Source organism: Solanum tuberosum, unplaced genomic scaffold (assembly GCF_000226075.1).
Source record: "Solanum tuberosum cultivar DM 1-3 516 R44 unplaced genomic scaffold, SolTub_3.0 scf00189, whole genome shotgun sequence".
In the NCBI taxonomy this organism is placed as follows: Eukaryota; Viridiplantae; Streptophyta; class Magnoliopsida; order Solanales; family Solanaceae; genus Solanum; species Solanum tuberosum.
Window position 1 is genome coordinate 901,602 of NW_006239113.1, and position 11,180 is coordinate 912,781.

General features: G+C 32.7%; 3 protein-coding genes across 3 annotated transcripts; 1 reads left to right on the forward strand and 2 right to left on the reverse strand.

Moving 5' to 3' along the window:
- Positions 1-2,090: 2,090 nt before the first annotated feature.
- LOC102605324 (dirigent protein 11) lies at positions 2,091-2,668 on the reverse strand. The gene has a single exon (XM_006354993.2). The coding sequence runs from the start codon at positions 2,646-2,648 to the stop codon at positions 2,091-2,093; it is 558 nt and encodes a 185-aa protein (XP_006355055.1). The 5' UTR covers positions 2,649-2,668.
- Positions 2,669-4,199: 1,531 nt separating this feature from the next.
- On the forward strand, positions 4,200-4,944 carry LOC107062008 (miraculin-like). Its single transcript, XM_015312171.1, has one exon. The coding sequence runs from the start codon at positions 4,234-4,236 to the stop codon at positions 4,903-4,905; it is 672 nt and encodes a 223-aa protein (XP_015167657.1). The 5' UTR covers positions 4,200-4,233; the 3' UTR covers positions 4,906-4,944.
- A 1,493-nt stretch (positions 4,945-6,437) lies between these two features.
- Positions 6,438-10,642, reverse strand: LOC102605664 (cyclin-SDS). The gene is made up of 7 exons (XM_006354994.2): positions 9,499-10,642; positions 9,048-9,209; positions 8,084-8,250; positions 7,598-7,726; positions 7,289-7,469; positions 7,019-7,063; positions 6,438-6,851 (listed from the first exon to the last, which is right to left on the reverse strand). Exons 1-7 carry the CDS (start codon positions 10,555-10,557, stop codon positions 6,822-6,824), a joined length of 1,773 nt encoding a protein of 590 aa, XP_006355056.1. The 5' UTR covers positions 10,558-10,642; the 3' UTR covers positions 6,438-6,821.
- Positions 10,643-11,180: the final 538 nt, after the last annotated feature.

The window sequence follows — 11,180 nt, forward strand, 5'->3', positions numbered from 1 at the left end:
GAGGAAGATTAGAGGTGATTTGGATTAGTTTAGAGAAAATAATCAATGCACTTGTGACATGTACATATCTAATGTGTATATCATGTATATCAGTATGCATCACAAACATATATGATAGACGTGATCACTTCAATATATGTATATGACTTTATATGTTTCGTATGTCAGTGTATATCACAAGTAGATTTTCATTGACACACACAAATGACAAGAGATAAATGGATATATAGTGGAATATACATAGTGATATACACCAAATATAATGAGGGATACACATATGGAATTGTTAATTGTTAATTGGGGAAATTTCGCAAATAGCCACTACAATAAACTTAAATAGACTCCTTAGATATAATTTGCATATTTACGGATTGTAGCTATAGCTTACTCATTTGTATAATTCGCACCTTGTTTGAATAATTTGCGGGTACGTTTGTATAATTCATGTGTATTTATATAATTGAGTTATTTTTATCCGTATTTATACAAGTATAAATATACAAATAGAATAACTACATACAACATAGATTTGTACAAATATGGGTACAACTGTAGATCTAAAATTGGATCTATTTTCAGAGTACTACAAATTATGAAATTACACAAATATGATAAAATTTGAAATAACGAATTTATACAAACACAAACATCTGAACTTTAATCAGTTATACAAATTATATTAGAAAAATTACATTATACAAAAGTGATACAAATTCCGAATACAAATTCTGAAACTACACGTTTATACAAACTTTAAAAGTTATACAAAAAAGATTGAATGTATCTGATGATAAAAGTGAAAAATAAAAGGAAATCACCGTCATATACAAATTCAAATCAAACGAAGAATTGTTAGTGGCGAATTATACAAACGTGGCGAATTATACGAATTGAAGTCGACGTAATTAACGCTAAATGTTAGTGGTGAATTGTAAATTAACTAAAATTATAACTATGTTAACTAATTAACTAGTATATGTTTACTTATTCGGCATAATTTCTCCATTGTTATATTATCATATGAATGCTGGGTTTTCTCAACACAAACAAGGATTCTCCAAATTATCAAACCTTACTACAACAGTACCAGCCTAACTCTTGATTGGATAAAATCAATAAATAAAAAATTTCCACAAAAGGCCTAATTTGAATTGCAAGAATATAATCTAATAAAGCTTGTTTGGAATCCATCAAATCATCCTAAACGACAAAGAGTTGAAAATTATTGTAAATTTCTATTATGTATTTCAAATAAACTAAGTTTAGTTGTGTGAGATACTTTTTTTTATCTCATAATTAAAACTCAAATTTTGTGAATTCATGTCATTTTGATCCACTTTTTTGAGAGATAAACATATGTATCTCTTAATACGTACGTCTATTGTGTGAGATATATATTAAAGTATTTGTTGACGAATTTTTAGTTACATTTATGAATTAAATATCGTAAATTTTTATGATAAATATAGTACAATAATGAGCAACATCAATTTATGTTATATATATATAAAAAACAATCAAATCAAATCGATCTTTTCGATTCAAAGCAAAAGTAGCTGCCTTCATGTGTTATTGCTTTCTCCTTTATATAATTGACAATCTCATGAATAAAATATCTCTCCAAAAATTATATTCATATATTTAGAATAAAAAAGAAAGGAGGACAATTGTTGAGTATAAGTAGTTTGAATTGACTTATTTTAGACATTTTTAAATTAAAATAGTTTTCAAAATTATTTTAAAGTGTTTGGTAAAATAAATAAAAAATTTAAAGCAGAAAAAAATATCATAAATTAAAAATCATAATTTATAAGTCATAAATTCTAAAATCATCCGAACAGACTCTTAAATCTAGCTCTTTTCAAATTCTTTTCTTAAAGAGACATTTTTGCATTTATTTTAGATTATAGAGGTTGGGTTTAGCCACGAGTTACAAAGCTTTAATAAAGATATCGAGAGTACTATCAAAGTCATGTGCAAATTTGTAAACTACTGATCATATTCCTATCTAAGGAGTTGCAAAAAGGTAAAATAAAAATAAAATTATAAAAAAGAACCAATAAAGGATAATTTAACAAGTTGCTAATTATTCATCTTGGAATTGTTTTGGATTTATTAGGGTATTTCAATTGAAGCTTTAATTGATAATAATTAGCTTCTAAATTATCAGAATTAATATTTTCCATTTTTGTTTGTGCAAAAATAGCTAGACCACGAGCAAAGGCAAAATAGCCAGTACCACCTACAACATTCAATTTGTTATTATCATTTGTCAAACTCTTAGCTTCAACACTAAGACTCCCACTAAATTCTTTTGAATTAAATGTAAGATAAATAATATTAAACGCGGAATTCGCGAAATCTTGAATTGGGATGATGAAACCTTGCGCTTTTCCAACTATACGAGACGTGTTTTCTGGGCCTTCTGTTAGAAGGCGATGGAAAATTAAAGCGCTAAAGTCTGTTGGCGCTTTCTGAGAGGGGAAATTGGAAGAGGGGATTCGAGGTTGTTGAATATAAAGGGATAAATCAACCCAAGGGGGATATTTTGATTTGTTTTGATTAGGTATTGGTGAGAATATTGCAAGGAGAATTACTGAAAGTATTGCTAATAAAATTGCAATGCAAAAAATGATTCTTGCTATCATGATTATAACTAGTGGTATATATTTGATTTGTTTGGTTTTCAAAAGACAAATTAAGTTGATTTGAGGAATAAGATTTTGAGGTATGATTGTCTTAAGGTGTGTTGCTTTTAATACTGTTCAATTTTAGGGGGTTTTGTTAAAATTTTAAAGGTTTTGGTTACTTAATCCACCTTTTTTGCTTTTTCTACCTAAACCATATAGGTTGCAACTTGCATGAGCTTTTTGTGCATCAAGGAATTAACTTACCCCTAATAATTGATCATGTCTTGTTTGTTAAATAGGATCTTGGTTAAAAAAAATCCAGTTACATAATTCTATCCTTTTTTTTTCACATTGTTTTGGGTGCCTAATTAGTCGAGGGTTATTTTGGAAATAGACTTTCTACCTTCAAGAGATAAGAATAAAGTTTATGTACATATTATTCTCCTCAGACCACATTTTATGAAATTTTACTGAATATGATCTTGTCGCATTTTGATGTGAAGGTCTAGTTAGATAATTGCTCAAGGCACTACTAGAAATCAGTCCATTAGTTGACGGATTAGTCCATCAAGAATTTGTTAGAGATCTATTGAAAGTCCGTTGAAAATATTTTTGGAGTGTGCTTTTCTAACAAATTTTTGAGGTAACATAAGTCTATAATTTAAAAAAAATGATTGATTTTTAGAAGTAGATTTAAAATTTATGATATTATGATTTGTATTGTATCCTCTTGATCACCAAGATATATATTCAATTGTTTGTCGTTCAAATCTAGGATGAATGAGAACCTTAAAATAACAATAAAGAATTTTATGTACGATCTATAAATCACGAAGTTGAATTATGATATCAGTCGTATCAACTTATATCACCTTTTTAAAGTGTAACCTTGCTTCGAACCCTACTTAAATGCCAAATATTTTGTATATCAAGCCTATGGTAAAGTATCATTCATGCAAAAGATCTAAAGAAACCCCAACTGATTAATTAGTCACAACCAATTAATCAATAACAAACTTTTAGAAGAGGAAACATGGTTGCATCATTACTCAACCAAGTTGGTGTAGTGGGTACATATATATACATTATATAGCATGATCAAATAAAACATATATTTACATTCCACATGCATGCAACTTACTAATGAAGAAAGAACAACTTAAAAAACAACTCACCAACATTTTCTTCATGTTGAAAGCATTCATTTTGTCCATTATGTCACATGCATGCCTCTACACTTGTAAACAAGTCAAGGTGATGACATTTTATTTCATTTTCTTCATGAGACCAAGTCACTTTTTGGTCCCTATACATGTAGAAATTATACAAAATAACAAAAAGAAAAAGACACTATGATTTTCTCCCTCGTGCCTCTTTAATTGGTTTTGGAGTTCAATTAATTCAAATACGCGTCAAAAGTCTCGCTTTGAGGGTAAATCATTCCCTACAACAGACGATTTTATATCCAGAAATCAAATACAAGGTCTTTAATGAAAGATAAAAAAAGTACTTATTACTTCAACACAACGTGTAATTATATTCAAATAGTCTATATAAACTATGGTTGATCACTTAGTACTCACATTGTCCAAAGAAAGGCACAATGTATACTACAAACTACCTAAAACTACTACTCATACTCCAAATTTTATTCTCATTATCTTACCTTACAACTAGCCAACAACCATCAACAACACCAATTACCACCACCACATCAGTGTTAGACATTGATGGTCATGAACTACAAATTGGCTTAAAATACACAATTTTACCTATTAATCAAAATGGAAGTAGTAGTAGTAGTGGAGGAGTTGGTGGCCTTGCACTAGAAGCTAAAAATATGCCATGTCCATTTTATGTCATACAAAAAAATGTTGAATCATCAAATGGACTTCCAACAAGGTTCATGCCTATTGACAATAACCAACAAGTCATAAATTTGTCTACTGATTTAAACATTGTGTTTCTTGCTTCCACAATTTGTGTTCAATCCACGGCATGGAAGGTCGGTGGCGCGGACGAGAGAACGGGACGGAGGTATGTTATGAGTGGTGGCATGACTGGCCGGCCGGGGATTGATACAATAAGCAATTGGTTTAAAATAGAAAGGAATGGGAATAATGAGAGTTATAAAATTGTGTTTTGTCCTAGAGTTTGTAGTAGTAAGTGTAAGGTAGTGTGTGGGAATGTTGGTGTTTTTAATGAGAATGGGAAGAAGTGGCTTGGGTTGATTGATGAACCACTTGTTGTTAGGTTCAAAAAAGTGTTGAATTAGTAGCAAAGAATTGTACTTTTCATTTTTCTTCTTCTAATATACTCCATTTAAAATACCTGTCATGTTTCGTTTTTCGAGAGTTTATTTGATTAATCTTCAGATCCTTGTCATAGTCTATGAGGTTGGTGCATGATTCGTATGATATACACCTCCCCACCTCGTGTTTCAATAGTTGTCTCGCTTGTTGCTCTAGCCGTTCTGTGGAGAAGAACTTATAGATTAATTTAATATTTTAAAATTAAAAGTTTGATATTAAGAAATTACATGAAAATTATTATAAGTTATAATTCTTCTAATATTATTATGGGGGAAAATTACATCTTATAATGATGGACATAATTTATGTAGTTTGAATTTCAAAAAAAGAAATATGACGAATAATTTGAAACATGAGGAAGTATGATTTTCGTTTTCCGAGTGTGAGCTCGGAAAGTTCTATGCCGAAGTCACTCAATAGGTAAGTAACCAATTTTTGGACTATATAATGTTATTATCTTATATGGTGGATTAAGAGCAGACAACTTACCAAAGCTTTTTAATTTAATCGATCTTATGTTATTTTTATTCGACCTTCAGTCATATAAAACTTTAATAATTTTTTTTTTCTGAAGTTGGACTATTTATCAACAACCCATATGGGGATCTCAGATTTGGTTCCATAAACAAGGGGAGCCCAAACTAGCACAGTTAGGTCCAAGCCCATTTTTCCCATTACTTCTCATTTCTATATGAGATAAATTTCTTAACTTTTGCTTATAGGAAGCTGAATAACAAACACTCCTGCATGTTGTGAGAAGGTATTAGGAAAAATTTCCTCAAAGGGTTCATAATCCTTATCTTCATTTTCATTTGAATATCTTTGCATACACATCATATGTTTATTTAAATCCACATGTTAGATCTTTCTTGTTATCAAAAACATCCACACTTTTATAGGACTCCTTTCTCCATTGCAATTTGCATGGTTTTTGGAAATGGCCAATCATTTCTTTCATATATTACTTTCCTATTCAAGTCATTAAGCTATATAGTTCATTAATCGCGCTCTCCGTTCATGGTAAGCTTCCCAGTTCCCAGATCAATCTTCAAGCTCAAGAATCTCCAAAGCTGATTATTTACGGAAAGCCATGTACTACCACTAGAAATCTGGATGATGATGTAGCTAAGGCACACCCATTTCAAGGTTCTTTTCACAGACAACATACAAACACTCTAAAATGAGCTCATTGACCATTTTGGAAATAGAAGAAAACTCCTCCAATATTGATGATTGGCATTGCAATGCTCTCAATAACAAAAAATCGCAACATCTGGAAAAATTGAAGTTGTTTTTCAATCCAAATATCGAAAACTTTAAAGGTAGTGATTTTAGAATAAAACTAGGAGAGTGAGAAATAACCTGTTGAGGCATTATAAATCAGTTGGCTACGTAAAATACTAGCTCTCATGTATGGAAGTTACAGTTTAAATCTCATACCTAAAGGTATCAAGTGGCTTTGCCATTGACAAACTCTCTCTCATTTGATATTCAGTCTTATCCTTCAACACTTGAGTTGAAAAATACATCACAAATTTTCTTTTTCAACTAAACAATTGTTTATAGTAATTGATACTTTCTGAATACAACAGTGACTTTAAGTTCTTTCTACATTTCTGAATACAATAGTGACTTTAAGTTCTTTCTACATCCTTGTTTCCTAAGTAAGGACAGTAGGGATAAAGTGTATATTTGGTATTGTTACAAGGACAAAATAATGAAGTAAGCATCATTTGATCAAACTTCAACAGAATATCTTGAAGTTATTACCCGCGACTTTGAGAAGAGACTAAGAATAAGTTTCGGCAAAAGAATGAGAAGATAAGCTGATTAACTCCAAAATATGAGAGAATGACTGAGATGCTGATCCACCTTAATATCATATGTACTTCACCAGCCATTCCAAGCTCTGTCATGTATGAATATGCCATTAGGAAAAAACTTCTTTGATAAGCTAAAAGCAGTAACTTCATTTACTAATATCACAACTTTGATTATACAAAAAAACTCTGACTCTGCCTTTTTTTCTGCAGAGAAACAAGATGAGCTAAATATTGCTAGGTAGGGATATAGTACCTTGATGCATTCAGGTAAATCTTCATCTTTTATTTTGGCATGAGTCTGTGAATGAAGAGATGAAAAAGCATGTGAATTAGAGTTTTCAAATGCATTACTGATCATGACTCTCTACACTTATAGAAAATGTGCAAATGCAAAGCACAATTTTAGATAAAATAGTGCTTAAGAATATACTTGGATTCATCCTTGACGATACATTTCCAAGTTAAAAGAAAGTCACAAACTCATTTCACTTGGATTAATATTTATGTCTTTCAGAAGTGTTACCTTTGTGACCAAATGGCATGAGGCATAAAGATTGGCAGCTGATAAAGCGAGAATCACCAGTGCAGAAGCTACAGTTGATGGTCTGTAGCACAAGTGTTCATGACCCAACAAAGCTAGGACTGCCAGGTATTTAGCTGTCCTCTCCATATATTCGGTAGCTGTAGCAGCTTTAAGATAGAACCTGTGCAGTTGTGACAAACGCCAAATAAAATAGATGCATGACTCTTTACTTCTTCAGTTAGTGTATGTTAAGGCTAAGTCATCAAGTATCAAATTTAAGCAATTGTATAGCATGGTTAACCGTTGTACCATAAGAAGTTGTAGATTGTGGGAAGAAAGCACTGGAAGTTGAGGACCTCCTGCACCAGCCACTCCATAGCCACCACTTCAGAACAGCTATATGCAGTGCCTGCAACAGAGAATGTCTTCTGGCGAATGCTGAAATGAAAGAAGTGAACTTGTCAACTTAATAACTTTTCAGCAAATGAGACCTAAGAAGATTAGTATGCTTTAATAATGATAGGGAATGTAAAATATCAAGAATTTTAAACTGTAATGTTCTTAGTTTCGTCAATTTGAACTTCCTTTGAGAATTTCTTACTATATTTCCCAGTAAGTAACATCCGAAAAAATGAATGCAAGGTAATTTGGAATGCTGAGCTCACTCAGATTTTACAATTGGTTTTGAGGCTCTGCTTATATGCACTTCCTTTCGACATTTCATTACGATACTATATACTCTAGTTGCTCTCAAGTGAACAAGCTTGGATGTAATATCAGAGCAAGAGATGTTACCTGTTGAAAGGCTGGTTTTCTTCGATTCTGACTGCCAGAGTAAGGCAGGCTATGCCAGCAATTTGAAGGCATCTTTTGGTTTTGAAGTATCCTTTACTTAGAAATCTGTCAAAGAGGTTGACACTTAGGAACATCGTCTCCTTCTGAAGATCCTTCCTCGTGGCTTGCTGTAAAAGAAAATATGTCCAGCATTAGACAAGGGAAAAGTGCTAAAAGTACTAGTGACATTAGTATGTGTATGTAAAGAGTCCAAAGCATAGGCTGTTGAAACAATTTGTAGTTCCTTTGTATTGCTTTTGTATTGCAGTTCTCTGCAGACAAAAATGGGAATCTTAGATCCCTTGAACTACTCCCAGAACCATGGTGTTTTAGGGCCATCTTGTGGTAAACGCCTGAAATGCCAGTGGATCCAAATTTCTAATTTTATTCATTACAAAGTCCTAACAGCAGTTTATTTTTTGCTTATAGTTATACTCCCAATGAGTTACTCTATGAACAAAAGGGAAATAGTATCGAGCTATAATACTCTCTATTTGTTTCAATTTACATGGCATCCTTTCCATAATCGAACTCTCCAAAATGTTTGACGATATTATTCTACTCAACTTTCTAAGATCTCATGAATTTAAAATTTTAATATTTTGTAGTAATGTCTATCAAACTAATCTTCAATTATTATACTCTATGGACCGTTACTTTATTTCAGAAAAATGGTACAACTAATATTTAAGCGCACACAAGCAATATGGACAGCATTATAGGCTCACGTGCAAGGTGGATTCTATTGTCTTTCTACCAGTTGTTAAAAAATATAACTTCCACATGCACTATAAGCCGTAAATTTATATGGCACGAAAAGTTGATTTGATTCGCTAATAGCATCAACTTCCAGAGAAATTTTTAACTGCATTTCAGATCAACTAGAAAGGAACGCGGGGAGTAAACACGTTCATCACTAACTAACCTCGAGTATCCAATGAACCATCTGTAACCGTTGCTGCACGATTAGATCGCCATAGTCCGTAGTGGAACAGTATTCCTCGGCGTAGTCGTGTAGATACAATTGCCTCCTCTCTCTGTTTCTTATCATCTTATAGCTCTCTTCATCCTCTTCATCTTCCAATCCCTCCATACATAAAGGAAATAAACAGAATCATGATGATATTAAGGCTAACTAATACTTAGTATACAACATAATTTTAGAAAAAAAACTTCAATAATTACTATCTCAATCTAAAACCAGTTCAATCCGTTAATTTAAATTCTCTCTATCTACTCTGATACAATTATATTTGTTTCACTCCACTGCTCAGTATTCATGAACTACAAATTCGATGATTTTAGAGAGAGATCAATAGATTTTGTGAAATGGAAATTTTCAGTACAAATTAAAGGAAGTTAAATAAATAGCTTACAGTGAATTCAGTAGAAATGTCATCTTCCGAAGAGTTTATGGGAGTGGATTGCAAAGCGGCGGTTGATCTGCAGAACTGTTGACCGAACCGAAGAAACAACGTGAAAGTAGGTGAAGGACTAGCGTCTGCGTTCGATTTCTCAGAGAACTGGCTTCCGGAGTCGTACCAATACGACGGACTATAGTCGGAGAGATCTATATCGGAACTCTCCGGGAATATCTCCGATTGGAGTTCAGAATTAGCTGATGAATAGTCATCAGAGACATCAACAATTGAGAAATTTTCAGAACATTCCAGATCAAATTCTGCTTCAACGAGTTTCTCATGAGCTTGTTCTACAGCAGATAATTCTACCTCTGGACAGACTCGTGAAACTTCAGACTCGACCTCTTCCGCTGCTCTGTTTTCACTACATTTGATTGATTGAACTGATAAATTTCCACATTTTGACTCCGAAGGCGACTGTAAGACGGAATTGAATGAAACAACATCTTCATGGTTGATTTTCGCAACATTTCTGCTTCCTTCAACAGCATCCCCTCCGGATTTTGAGCTTTCACCGCAAAAACCACCAGAAGCTTTCAGAAATCTCGAAATTGCTTCAGAATCCTCAGTTCCTTCAATAACTTTTGCATTTCTATTCCGCTTTGAAACAATATCGCGAGAGATATCAACTGGATCTTCAATTTTTATGATTTTTCCGATAACTTCAGAACATGAATCAACACAAGAGCATTCCGATAATTCCACTTCAGCATCCTTCTTCTGATCCACAAGTAAGTTCTTCCTGAAATAAGCTCTAGTAATTCTCCGAAATTCCTCTCCTTCAATTTCACGCTTCTTCACTTCCTTATTCACAGAACCTTTGCTCGATTGACGCGAGACTTCACTTGTCAAGTGCGACGAAGCAGCAACTGGGAATGAACGTAGAATCGGAGATATATGTGATCGCTTCCGGCGAGGTAGCTTCGACCGGAGCTGCTTCTTCACTGCCGGTAGGATTTCCTTCGGTTGCTGAACCGCCGTTTGAACTGCTTCTGCATGTAACTTTCGCTTCATTGATTGTACTTTACTTAGAACGTGTGAATTTCCTCAAACCGAGTGTGTTCAAGTTGTGTGCGTCAGTGAGAGAAAGCCGCTAATGGCGTTTGTTTGCTCGGAGAGAAAATGGGGAAAATGGGGAGTGTGAGGGCTTATATACGCTGTGGTTGAGTGGGACCACGTTGATGTCACGTTGTTGTGCATTTTTTTTCTCATTTTCTTTTTCTTTTATTTTTTCTCGTGCAGAAATACTTCCTAAGTGACCCTTTTCGTTTTTTCGAAATCAGTTTAAATTTGATTGAAAATTTGCCCATAAAATCTTTAATTTTTTTGAATAAAATTTATATATTTGTAAACTATGTAAAATGTATTATAAATCACAATAATTGATAATTCAATTTACAGCATCTTAAAATCTGAAAAATGTCACACGAAATGAGACAGAGGAGCGTGTATATATATATTCTCAATTTAAAAAATACAAACAGTTTAAATTATTTTATTTCTTATAAAAGAAGTCGGCCGACTATTCAATTCTAAATAAGATAAATCTACTATTAATGTGGATATTTTCGTTTTGAGAGTGAGAATTGTAGCTCACAGAATTACAAGTTTTTGCATAATTTGCTTCTGATTTCAAT